This window comes from Harmonia axyridis, chromosome 3 (genome assembly GCF_914767665.1).
Source record: "Harmonia axyridis chromosome 3, icHarAxyr1.1, whole genome shotgun sequence".
NCBI classification, from domain to species: Eukaryota; Metazoa; Arthropoda; class Insecta; order Coleoptera; family Coccinellidae; genus Harmonia; species Harmonia axyridis.
The window spans coordinates 58,761,289-58,775,916 of NC_059503.1; the positions used below are offsets into that span (position 1 = coordinate 58,761,289).

The window sequence follows — 14,628 nt, forward strand, 5'->3', positions numbered from 1 at the left end:
TATTGAGGTGCGGCACTAGGTGTAGGAAAATGAAAAGCGCAACTTGAACACTTTATTATTAATATCGATTTGCATTGAAACAGGAATTAATACGTTACGAATAATTTAACTCAAACTTTATTTTTACCCTCAATGTTGAAAGTGAATGAACAATTGGTGCAGTTTTCAATATGAATATTTCGTAGTGAAGTACTTTTTAAATCCACTTCTTGATTTGTTACTGCTGCAAACGTACTAGTACTTGGTAACTGTACATCGTTATTTCCTTCAGGCTGAAATATTTGTTTTGCAACACTGAGTTTGTTTGCATGTGTAGTGGGTTTGAACGTTTATGTTTGTCATGATAACAGCACGTTGAAGAAGAATGACAGATGAGTGCAATAAAAACTTTATTGCACTAGTGCAATAAAGAACTTCTTTTTCCACTAAATATAGTTCAATAAAGTTTTGCTTTTTGCATGAATGTAGAAAAATTAATTTATTTACGTAGGTACCTACTTCTTAAAGACTCTTTTCATTATGACTCCAATCATTATTACATTTTTTTGTTATTCCCTACAACATTACCATTTCATTATTGGGAATTTTTCAAAATAATAAGCTTAAAGTGGTTCTACTAAAATCCTTGTTATACAGGGTGATTCACCTGGATGGCAAATTCGACGTTTATGGAAAACTTATAATTTCGAGCTGAAAATATGTATATTGGGGTTTGAGACAATTATCTTTCTCCCTAAAATATTTCCAGATCTCTACGACTTCCGGTTATACCAGAAACTGACTACTACTTCCGTATTCCCAATGGCACACCCAGTATATCGTTGCATCATTAGATAGCTTTTTTGATGACAATTTCGTCAATTTTGTATACCTTTGTGTAAATGGTTCATGATTTAATGGGAATTGGTGCGAATGGGGACTCACATTTCTTAATTTTTCGGTAGAAAAAGCTTTTTTCGATTTTTTTTCTCTTTCGATTCTTCAAATACGTAGTATCATAAGAGTCCAAGTTCAGGATCTTCTCATGAACATCCTGTACATTTTTGGTCCAAACCGCAAACAGTCTTATAATAAATAAAATAAATAACTTTTTATTTATAATGAATTTCCGCCAAGTAAGGACCGAATCCATTAAATAGTCTTATAATACTTCGTATTTGCAGAAACGAAAGAAAAATAATTTCTCGAAAAAAAGCTTTATCTGCCGAAAAATTCAAAAAATGTGAGTCCTCATCGTCATGAACCGTTGAGTTTTTGCCCAAGGTATGGCATATTACTGAAATTGTCATTAAATAAGCTGTCTTGCGCTACAATAATATACTGGGTGTGCCATTTGAAATAAGGAAGTAGTAGTCTATTTCCAGTATAACCGGAAATTTTAGAAATCTGAAAATATTGTAGGGAGAAAGATCATTGTCTCAAACCCCATTAGGCAAATTTTCAGCTCAAAATTGTGATTAGTTTTCCATAAACGTCAAATAGACCATCTCGGTGAAACACCCTGTATTCTATCTTATCACGAAAAAGTGCCTTTCAAAATGGACCTAGTAAACGTGAAAGAATTTTAGAAAATATTTTGAAAAGGTAATTCCATAAATTTTCTTATCGTTCTCTCTTATACAACAATTTTCAATTCTCAAAGAAACTTTTATTTGTCGTTCTCCCTTATATAACAGCTCTGTATTCCCTTTCATTCTTGTGAAAGAATAAAATATAATACGAATACAACCAATTGAGCATTGTCCCGACGATAAAGACCCTTGAATAACCCCTCAAAAATTATCCGAAACTCCCACTATCCCTCGTTAATTATTTTTAAGTCGACATTAATGTCCGGAAGGGTTCAGTCCGATGACAAAATACCCATCAGAAGACTTCATAACAACGCTTAGCATTGCTCTCGATGCCGAAAACGTCGACTTGTGGCTTATCTCCGGAAGGGGGAATATCGGGGAACCCTTCCACTGTTCCTCGGCCCGACAGGAGATTGGAAAGCAACGAAGTTGAACAGTAAAAGAGCTGCGGTTTGCTGCACGAAGTTTTTTTATTGATGAGAAAAAAGAATTAATTCCCTGTCTTGAAGTTTTTAATTTAATTCTGAAGGATTTCATTCAGAATCAATTCTTGCCTTTGTCCTAATTAACGTTTTTGTTTTCGAGACGCACAATAAAAATATCATCTTTTGCTTGACAGGATGAGAGAAAAGTTCAATTGTTCTTTGAGCGGAAATTTTACTTTTCCTTTTTCCTACGCCAAAAAATGTGTTGCTATGAAATAATTAATAGATGAGTTACCAGCAACAGCAAAATATGGGTCGAAGTTCCTAAATTGATGCTATTTCATGGATTTATATAAAGCTCGAGGACCAGGCAGACGCCAAATATCATGGCTGAAGAACATCCGAGATTCGACCGGCATCAGCAGAATCGAGGAATTGTTCAGATTGGCAGAAGACCGACAAGCACTCTCTGAAGTGAAAGCCAACGTCGGGGAGACCTGATACGGCTCTATGAAGAAGAAGAAGAATCTAAAGATTCTGGCAGAGTTCATCATGCATCAGATTTCCAAGTTCTCTCGGATATTGGCGTGTGATTGAATCTGTTGGGTTGGGTTCAGTCATACGTGTGTGATCGATTTAAATTCGTCATTATAAATGATGCTCTTTCGTCCGTTTACAGGGTTGGATAAGGAGTGCCTCAAGGTTCTCATTTAGGACCACTCATTTTCATTTTACACGTCAAATATGTCAGCAGGTGTTTTCTTCGCATAAACTTCGAGCTATACGCGTATTTTGCATTGAGAAATTCAGATGATGCCCGAAAGTTTCAGGAGGATTTGGACAGATTCTTTGAATACTGTTCCCTGCATTACTTGTCCTGTTCATTTCTCTATCTCTTCTTCTTCTTCTTGAAGTGCCTATTCGCGACGAATGTTGTCGACCAACATGGCCATCTTCACTTTATCTGCGGCGGCACGAAAGAGTCCTGTTGTTGTTAAGGGGAACCACTCTCCAAGATTCTGCCGCCAAGAGTTTCTTCTTCTTCCTGGGTCACTCTTTCCGTAAATTTTGCCTTGTGAAATTAGCTACAACAGGCCATATCAATGTTCATTTCTTGTTATATGTCGTAGGTATTCCAGCTTCTGCTATTTGATTTTTGATGACAGTTATCGTTCTTTTCCAATTCTCCTCAGAACATCCTTATTTGATACGTGATCCACCCAGGATATCCGCAGTATTCTCCTACAGCACCACATCTCGAAGGCTTCAAGTTTTTTCATCAATGATTCCGTCAGTGTCCATGACTCAACGCCGTACAGAAGTACCGAGAATATATAGCATCGCAACAAGCGTATTTCAATTGAAGTTGATGAATCATGGCTTTTGAAGATGTTTGACAGGTTACTGAATGAAGCTCTAGCCTTCTCAATGCGTTGCTTCACTTCCCTTGAATGATCCCAGTCTTCATTATCTATCTCTGAATAGTTTTGTTCTAGTGAAAGTGAAAGCAGTTGTAGGACCTGGGGACATAATTGGATTCGAAGTTATCACATAGATGATGTTGTTTCCTGAGGTATCAGAATGCTCGGTTACAATAAAGAATTAAGTTTATGACACACATATCGATTGAGACAATGGATTGATCGCCGTGTTATGGACGCTGAACAGAGTGTAAATCAAATGCTCAACTGACCATTCTGTTTTTGATACGTCTACATGTAGGCTTGGTTAATCGATCGTCTAAAGGTATGATTCGATTACCTGGCCTTTCGTCTTTTTTTCCGTGACTTTGTTGGATTTGTAATAATTGAACTCTTTTGAATTATTTACATCTATTTACAAAGCCACAATTATACAGTACAAACTCAGTATTGAGAAGATCCTAATAACGTCTTAATTACAAGTTTCTCACTAAGTACTGAATTTCGTCTTCAACTCTACTTTTAATTACTCGAAACGTCTTCGATTATCACGTCTTTGTCGTACTTCAAGTTTTCGGTCGTCTGGTCTTTGATTTGTTCGCGACTCTTCTTAATATAGTCCGCGAACCGTCTTTTCGTCTTACGTCTTAAGTTTCAACCGACAGAACTTACTCTTACTTCGACTTAGACCGAACTTTACTCGTCTTCGTCTTAACTTGAACTGTCCTCTCTCCCGATTGGAACTTACCCTGTCTCGAATATCGACCTCCCTTCTTTCGGCTTGACCACACCCTTAGGGAAAGTACCATCCCTTAGTCCAATAAGAATTTTGCCGTACCGCCCACAAAGATCTTCGCGGATTCCTGGAAATCGAATATTCTCGAAGGACTAGAACCTGATACACAGATGTGACACATCTGGTACGACCGTATTGTCTTCGAACTTTCACAACCCACCTGTAAATCTCTTCAAGATTTACAACTCCATGACATATCTTCGACACCTCGAAGAATAACACATCCTTTTTACATTATATGTACAATAAAAATTCGTTCCCTGCAAATTCATTGAAACTGTCATACCCTCGACACTAGAAGAAACTCCAAGCATCCGGTTGACCATCGCAATTATTTACAGGGAACAATAACTGGATCCTACATACATATATGTGAAACAAAATGACCTCAGTGAAAAAACAACAGATTCAAAGTCTTGAAAGTTGTAATAACAAAAATAAAGATTTTGAGGTCATAGGGCTTTTTTCTTTCCTTATTCATTTCTTTAAAATAATTTCGTTAGTTGAAATGAAACAAAATGATAAAAATAACAAATTTTCATCATTTCTAATTTTTTTGGTAACAGTAATATAAACGCAATAATTTCTGAATGAGTTTCAACTCTCAGAATGTTATTATTGAGCCGCGTTCATAAACTGTAAGTGAGCTTATTAATTAATGCCCGTAACAAGATCCCCTCTTTTAGGGGAGCGGGAGAATCGCAACTAGTACATCGTACGTTATTGTCCCGTATATGGAATTTGTAATACCGTGGGTTCCGGAGACCGGTGTTAATTTTCGAGGGGCCTTATTAAATACTATATTATGTTTTGATGCCATCTTGCGGCGTAGCGAATAGACTGGAATCAAAAATCGCGTAATTTATCGTCCGACTCGGGGCTAAATTAATGATGCTATGAAAGGGGTAAATTAAAGGATATTCTTAACGTCGTCGGTAGCTTTCGTTGCTTCCATTTTGATTACATATTCACGAAGTACTGCAAATTTGGTTTCGTAATGAAGTAAATGGAGAATAATGAAACATTTTTTCACTACTGACATAGTAAGTAGTCTATTACGACATTGATTTGATTGAAGTAAGTACTACTTAACTTAGATAGCTCGGGTTTCTATTGACAATAAGAAGTAGCTAAAAATTGAATCGGAACTTTATATTGAATTAATATTTATGGTATCATATAATTTTCAATCTTCTCTTCAATTCTTCTAGATATGCAAGTTCTGTAGGCAATAGGGACTTTCTTTCATTAATAAATGATATATATGTTGAGTTTCCAGATATTTTCGATTTGATGTCAGATGTATGACAATTCTTGTTGTCTTGTTCAATTTGCCATCTGATCTTAGTTAGAAAGAGACTATCTGCGACATAACTATCGGCAGTGGTAACCAGCCTCGGTGTCTCTTTTGTGCAAAGACGTTCACATTTTTGGCTAAAAAAAGTAGCTGAAGTTATACTAAATTAATTCCCAGTGTGAATTTTGCTATTTGACAACCCCAGAAATATTGCAATTTGATATGGAATTAACGAAAATGTGGTTTTTCCTGAGCATCAACCTTTTTGATACCGTAAAAAAAAACCGTTGATGGATATTTCCAAGCATGTATCCAATTTTTAGTATTTATAGTACATTTTCAAGTGACATACACCTTCTTCAAACTTGCGGTAATCAAATAATTATTTCGGAAACATATACAGGGTGATTCACCTCGATGGCCTTTTAGACGTTTATACTACATAATTTTGTGCTGAAAATTTGCATCTTGGGGTTTGAGACAATGATCTTTCCTCCTAAAAAATTTTCAGATCTCTACAACTTCCGGTTATACCGGAAACAGACTACTACTCTCTTATTTCGAATGGCACACCGTGTATATTATTAATAATAATAATAATATATTCATCATCAAAGTTTACATATACATAAACATACATATGAGGGACTAATGAATATTCAAAAAATGGAGAAAACCAAGTAAAATGGTTTTCTGTGAGTAAAATCACAAATATTACAAATATATTGTATCATTAGATATAATATATTGTATCATTAGATATAATTTTTTATGACAATTTCAGCAATATGCCATACCTTGGGTAAAAACACAACGATTCATGAGTTAATGGGATCTTCATGAAGAAAATGGTGGCGTCGGGGACTCACATTTTTTTGAATATTTCTGCAGAAAATTTTTTCTCGAAAAAACCTTTTTCATTTTCGATTCTGCTAATAGTAGTTTCAAAAAACTGTTTGCAGTTTGGATCAAAAATGTACAAGGTGTTTATAAGAAAATCATGAACTTCGACAAGTTAAATTCATCAAAACTCGAGATTTTCAAATTAGAACCTATATTTTTTTATTATTTCAGTCAATTCTACATATAAAAAGACTAAGGTTACTTAAGCAAACCCTATACCGGAAATGAATACTTCCTCATTTAAAGTTCTTCCTCGATAACTCTTAAAGTATTCATTTTAGTTATATGTTTCGCTTAAGTAACCCCCATTCTTTTTGTACGTAGAATCGACCGAAATAATAAATATAGGTACTAATTTGAAAATCTTGAATTTGATTTGTCCTTGTAAATTTTTGATCCAAACTACAAACAGTCTTATAATACTACGTATTTGCAGAATCGAAAATGAAATAGGTATTTTCGAAAAAATATCTGTAGAAATATTCAAAAAAAAAGTGGGTCCTCGTCACCACCTTTTTTTTTCAAAAGAATCCCATTTAACTTATGAACCGTTGAGTTTTAACCCCAGCCAAGGTAAGGCATATTGCTGAAATTGTCATCAAAAGAGCTATTTAATGATGCAATAATATACTGGGTGTGCCATTTGAAATGAAGGAGTAGTAGTCTGTTTCCGGTATAACCGGAAGTTGCAGATATCTGAGGATATTTTAGGGATAAAGATCATTGTTTCATACCTCAACATGCAAATTTTCAGCACAAAATTATGATCAGTTTTCCATAGAGTCCTAATAGGCCGTCGCGGTGAATCACCCGGTATATGAAAATTTTAGTCATTGTTCATCGAGTAATCGTAAGGGATTTTCTAGATTCTTTAAAGGATGGAATGTTACTATCATCCCATGGTGTGAATAGGTTTTTTTTTAGATTAATTGAAAAAAAAGTTGGTCATTTACACATTTTTATTAAAAAATTTTCGTTTTCGTCTTGGCGAGGATTTTATTTCTGAGCAGTTATTGAAATATTCAATGAAACGTTTCGAATTTAATTGAAGACTTTGAAATATAAATAAATAGCGATAGATTCCTCAACAACGACTTAATTCCTATCAAAAATAAAAAATTCACTTTGCTAATCACAAACGACGTTCGGTCTCAGCATCCGCATGTCTGCACCGTGATAATCGACGTAGGCGATGAAAACAGTAATCCACGTAGGCGCTGATCTCCAGGTAATTCCCGGAAACGTTCGAACATCATTCACACCCCCCTGCGCGCCCTGCCATTATTCGCATATTTACGTAAATACCCGCTCAAGAAACCTTCCACCCCCTAATAACGGGTCTTTTATTTTTAATTCTCGCAGAAAGCAGACATCACATTTCAAGCCTTATTAATCTCGATGGAATATTTTCGAGAATAAAAAATTAAAACCGAAAGCATAATGTTTCGTGTTGGTAGGGGAGGGTGGGATCCCAACCCCTGAATATATTAATTGAACGACTGTTCATATTTCTTCTGAGCGACAATGGTTTTTATTGTTAATCTTCTTTAATAACTCGCGCTCCGAAGTTCGCAGGAAAAAGACGGCTTTTTTCTGGACCCCAAGGGGGCCGGGGGTGGGGGCGAGGCCGCCAGGGACGTGGAAATAAGTTGCTATGAATTAGTCAACAAGCTTTAAAAGTCAGCGAATGTAAACTGCTACTTTTCATTCGGCCACGCCAGCGTTATTTGCATAAAGTCGTTTGCGATTTTCGCATTTGTCGCGCTGACCGTTTCCTGCTGGAATTTCAATGTCCGCGCTCTTGTTTCGGCAGGATTATGGCCCTTATGATTTTCATGGTGAGGATTCGTCATTGGGGAGAGGAACGAGAGCGGTCTTGTTACATTATGTTTTTTCTTACGTCGTGAAAGTATCGAGAATTGGTAGTATTATACAGGGTGGCCACTTTTTCAATAGGATTGTATTGGTGACTTTTAAACCATAAGAGTTAGAAGGTCGGTCGAATGGAGAAAAAGTTGCATGCATAGAAGCATTATCAAGCAGTTCAAACAAATCGAGATTATCAGGACCAGTTATTGAGATATCATAAGAAAAGTAAATTCTGTCATTTTGATTTTTCTTTTTTTCCCACTTTATTTCAAATATTATCAAAAAATGTTACAGGAATTTTTTATTCGACAGTAAATTGTTCTCAATTTGACGTAATCAGATTTCGTATCCAACGTTTCGTGCTCTCTGATGGGCCACCCTCAACCTCATTTTTTTCAATACAGACCTGTATATTTTATGACACTTTTCGAAATAACTTATCTTAACTTAACGCTGAATTCAACGATATATCATACAATGTCATTCAAAGTTGATTTTCAGGTGTTTTTGACCCTTATCCAAATTTCTTTAGGTCGAATCTGTATTACATTTCGGTACCTTTAGTTTAATTATCAACAAGCAATACATTTCGATGAGAATATCAACTTACTCATCTTGAACTGAATGGAATATTTCAGAATCAAAACAAGTAATAATAATTTACATATTTCAATTCATAATAATTAAACGAATTATCATTTAATGAAAGAAAAATCGAATGATTATTCGAATGTAAATGAAAATGAATGAAGTAAGTGTTCGAAATGTCCACCATTTTGTAAAATGCGCTTAACGGTTCTGGAACCCATACTTCTTATACATTTGCTTATTTCGTCTTCTTGAGTACCTTCCAATACATTCTCAATCTTCTCGCGAGAAATCACTATTGTTGGATTTGTCATTTGTTCCAGAATCCAACTTTATTTTAATATCATTACGATATAAGTTTTGCAAGGCTTGGTATTCAAATTTAAAATCATTGTATTCGCGTATCTTGACTATTTTATTAACAGCAGTTTTTGATAAATTGCATTCACTACAGAACCGACCCAAAGAAAATTGGATAAGCGTCAAAATCACCTGAAAATCAACTTTGAATGGCATTGTATGATATATCGTTGAATTCAGCGTTAAAAGTTATTTCGAAAAGTGTCATAAAATATACAGGTCCGTATTGAAAAAAATGAGGTTGAGGGTGGCCCATTGAGCACGAAACGTTGGATACGAAATCTGATTACGTCAAATTGATAACAATTCATTGTCGAATAAAAAAATTCCTGTAACATTTTTTGATAATATTTGAAATAAAGTGGGAAAAAAAGAAAAATCAAAATGACAGAATTTACTTTTTTTATGATATCTCAATAACCGGCCCTTATAATCTCGATTTGTTTGAACTGCTTGATAATGTTTCTATGCATGCAACTTTTTCTCCATTTGACCGACCTTCTAACTCTTATGGTTTAAAAGTTACCAATACAATCCCATTGAAAAAGTGGCCACCCTGTATGTTGGTATTCGGAACTCTCCTGTCATTTGGCTATTATCTGTCAAATTTGTGATACAGAAACTTGTACTGCCTCATTTATTAACGCAGAAATACTATTGAAAATTCAGTGAATTAGAGAAAATAATGTATAATACTCGTGCAGAATGCTCGTTCTTACACTCCGTTCATTCAAAAATTCCTCAATTCGTGTTTGAACTCGTGAAAGAATATGAATGTCTTCAGTACCGGTTTTATGAATAACTATTTTGTAAATTTTTCTTTTGAATATGATGGGATCATTCGATATATTCTCTTTTCAATATGAAAAAATATTAGTTATTATTTTGTGGGAAATTATCATATTTTCATTTTACGAAGTTTTTGAGGTGATATCGTGATCATAAATCGTTCATGTTGATAACTGTTGCATTATAGAATATGATACAGCAGCGATATGAATATCAATTAGCCTTAACCCTTAAATGGAAATTTGAATTGTTATGCTGAAAAATTACACACAACATAAAAAATTCAAAAATTCCAGAACAAGAAAAAATAAATCGCCCAATCACTTCATCCGCACACTAATCTTTCAAATAGTATTCAATAAGAAGAGAGTTGAAGGATTTCGTTCAGTTGATATTCATGAAAATTCTCTCACTCATATGAAAGTTCATACTTTTGATGTTGATTGTTGTCAGTTCAAAATTCTGAATTAAAAAAATAACGAAAGATTGCAATTCAATAATTGCCATTTCGAGGCCTCAACGAGAGAACATTTAGGCATACCTATGAAAAGAACTAAAATTATTGTGTGATTTTCAACAGGGTGTAACTCGACAACAAATAATAATAATATTTATTTGCCATTTCAATTTTAAATACACATAGTCTTTTAGCTAATGATAAACAATATAGAATTCTCACAAAAGGATAAACCTGGGTTGTTTCATATAAAAAAAACATAATCATCGCCGTACAGTTGAAAATAAAAAACAAATTGTGTTTTCAACGCTTCAAGAACGGTGATTTTGACGTCAAAGACCAGCATGGTGGAGGAAGAAAGTAGATTTTCGAAGATGCAGAATTAAAGGCATTTCTCGATCAACACTCGTGTCAAACGCAACAAGAATTGGCAGAATCATTGGAAGGGATGCAACAAGTCATTTCAAAACGACTGAAAGCCATGGGAATGATTCAGAAACAAGGAAATTGGTTGCCGTATGAGTTGAAGCCAAGATATGTTGAACGGTGTTTGTTTGCTTGTGCACAGCTGCTTGCAAGGCAAAGACGGAAGGAATTTCTGCATAGCATTATGACTGGAGACGGAAAATGGGTTCATTACGATAAGCCCAAGCGCAGAAAATTATGAGGATATCTAGGCCATGATTCCATGTTGACGGCCAAAACGAATATTCACGGTTCCAAACTCATGTTCAGTATTTTGTAAGACCAGCTCGGCGTTGTGTATTATGAGTTGCTAAAACCGACTGAAACAATCACAGACGATCGATATCGAACACAATTAAAGCATTGAAAGACAAACAGCCGCAATACAACGAGAGACACGATAAAATGATTTCACAGTATGGCAATGTTCGACTCCATCTTGAGAAAGTGGTCAAGACATACTTGCAAACGTTGAAATGGGAAGTCCGATCCCCCGCCGTAATCTCTAGACTCGAACAGTATTTTATTACACTATAATCTCCTGAGAAGCTCTGATTTTTACAAAAAAAAAAAGTTTATAGCACCTTAAATGTCCCAATCTGATAAGCTTTACCAAAATTTCATCAGAATCTGACAAGCAGAACGTGAAATATTGAGATCTTGTTTATTTCAAGCATGCGCATAGACAAGTTACATCATTTATCCGAAAGAGCTGAAATTTTCATGAATCCATTCCATTTCTCATTGATATATCTATATAAGCTTACATCAATATCATGCGCATGCTCAATTCGCAAACTTTATCTGAGAAATATATTTTGTGGACCAATGACGGACCAAACTGATTACTAATAGTAAATTTCTTCAAAATCGAATGATAATTCTAAAAGGCTTTGACAAAGACATGCGGACGCACGGACAGACAGACATAAAACAACAATTGTTCAGGTGGTTTCGAAACTGGTAAGTAAATATTTAATTTTCGACCGATCATCAGAAAATAATTCGAAGCAATCGTTCAAAAACGTCGTAAGATCGATTAAGTAATCTGCGTTAATGAAAAATATCCCCTTATTAGTCGAATTATCCGGAAATCCCATTATCCTGATAAATATCGGCGAAATTATTCAAATTTGTGCGCGTTTATCGGCGAGGCGGAACGCACCCGACGAGAAATAACTATGAAAAAATTGATAAACGTCCCGAATTAACCGCCCGAGGAGAAATTAAGGCAAATCCCGATATTGATGCGCCCGCCACATCGTCCTCCCCCCCCCCCTTACCTCAATTTTTCCGTCGTCTTTACCGGCCGCCCTAATCCCGGTTATTGCCTAATTTAAATCGCGATGCAGGGAAGAAAGTTCCGTTTATAAATTATTGAAATTATTATATTAAAAAATCCATCTTAGGAGTCAAAGGGCCCATTATCTCGGACCCGTTTTTTTCCCGTTAACTGATAGCTATTTTTGCGTGCCGCGGGTGTTTCGGCTTTGGAAGGAGGGGGTGGCGAACTCGTAAAAATGGATTCGGGGCCTAACGACCTCTTTCCGATCCGCGGGGGCGGTTTTTGGTGCCGGTCGAAAGGTAGGTAGCGACTGGGAGGGATCCGCTTTTAATATGTCTTTGTTCAGGTATGAAGAAGACTTTTTTTAGCTGCATGAGTTTCCCTAACATGGGTGAAACCGGTATATCGCTACTCTCCCTCGATGACATGCATTCTCCTTGGGTTACTTTCTATTATGATTCCTACGTTATTACGTGGAAATCTTCTGTTTGACAATGGTTATGTTGATGTTATTTTGCTGATACATTTACCAGATAGATAATTAATATCGTATGATATTATTACACACTTGGAATTTGTACTTCTTTTTCTTTTTATTCCCAAGATATCTTTTGAACTTGCAGACCCGAAGGTTTACCTAGCATGTATAATTACATAGTCGGTAGAAAAAAACCGACTCAATAGAGCTGATAAAGTTCAGATCAGTAAAGCTGATAGATTTATAGATAGATCCATAGGGTAGATATATCAAATAAAGCGTATATCGAGAAGTAGATCTATAAAATAAAGAGCAGAATCTTTATGCTAATCGACCACACCTAATCTACCAAATATCACTACTCATGAGATAAAATAGTGAAATCAAGCATTACCTAATGGAAGATTGGTCGAGAATGAAATTTGTAACAAATACCCAAATTCTTCAGGATACACAATTGTAGAACCTTTTATCGTTAAGTCGTTATCTTAGAATGAAGTTTGAATTGCCTCTTTAGTAATCTTTTGATTCAGAAATATGTATACATATATCTGTATCTCTTTCCTTCATTTGAACCTTTTTTCCTTATACAATAAATGTTCTTGCGAAAACTATCTTCTGATTTCATTTCTTTTTTTTTTTTTTCAGAAACTCCTACCTCTGTCACCACCGATATTTTCACCGGAAAAAATCATAGCCAATGAAAGTGGTACATTGTTGGTAGTAGCTGGACCAAATGGTGTCTTGGTTTTCCAACTGCCCTCGAGATGTCCACCTTATGGCTCATACAACAACAACAAGGAGTTGGTTTATTGCCGGTAAGTGCTGCGTGTTCGTCTTTACAAGTTCTACAATTTCTATATTCCCGAATAGTATAATCAATTGTTCCGATCTTCACTTGGTAGAAATTTATAATCTCATTGATTTGATTTTGAAATTTATAATGTATCTAATATAATAAGATACTGGCAATCACTAGGTATATCAAAAGTCATATGAAGTTATAGTTATAAAGGGTGTTTTTTTTCGAGGTATATAATTTTAAGTTGGCATTACTGTTCAAAATGGCTACCGATTCAACTGCTGTCAAGTGCTTTATTCTCAGTTTGGTTTGGCAATTCTTCATGAATAGACTCACGCCTGAACAACGGTTGCAAATAGTGCAATTTTATTTCGAAAATAATGGTTCTGTGCGGAATACGTATCGCGCACTTCGTCCATTAGCGATGAAGCGCACTTCTGGTTAAATGGCCACGTCAACAAACAAAACTGCCGCATTTGGAGTCAAGCTAATCCTCAAGTGTATGTCGAAACACTGTTACATCCAGAAAAACTGACTGTTTGGTGCGCTTTATGGGCTGGTGGAATCATGTGTCCGTACTTCTTCAAAAACGATGATGGCCAGAACGTTACACTCAATGGTGATCGGTATAGAGCCATGATTACTAACTTTTTCATTCCTGAATTGAACAACCATGATGTCCAGAGCTGTGGTTCCAATAAGACGACGCAACATGTCACACAGCTCGTGCCACAATTGATTTATTGAAAGACACGTTTGGTGACCGCCTAATTTCACGTTTTGGACCTGTGAATTGGCCTCCAAGATCTTGTGATTTAACACCGCTAGACTACTTTCTGTGGGGCTATGTAAAGTCATTGGTCTATGCGGATAAGCCACAAACCCTTGACCATTTGGAAGACAACATTCGCCATGTTATTGCCGATATACGGCCACAAATGTTGGAGAAAGTCATCGAAAATTGGACGTCCAGATTGGACTACATCCGAGCCAGCCGTGGCGGTCATATGCCAAAAATCATATTTAGAATGTAATGCCACAAGATTATCTTGCGGATAAATAAAATTCATGTCAATCGAATAATCCATCGTTGTTTTATTGCAATTTGAAATTCTATAG

General features: G+C 35.6%; 1 protein-coding gene across 1 annotated transcript in view; it reads left to right on the forward strand.

The window, feature by feature from the left end:
- LOC123675533 (nuclear pore complex protein Nup88) overlaps nucleotides 1–14,628 on the forward strand; it is a 164,500-nt gene that overhangs the window by 91,676 nt on the left and 58,196 nt on the right. Inside the window, exon 2 of the mRNA XM_045610899.1 lies at nucleotides 13,356–13,525. Coding sequence (XP_045466855.1) covers nucleotides 13,356–13,525 — 170 coding nt within the window. The remainder of the gene's footprint in view (nucleotides 1–13,355; nucleotides 13,526–14,628) is intronic.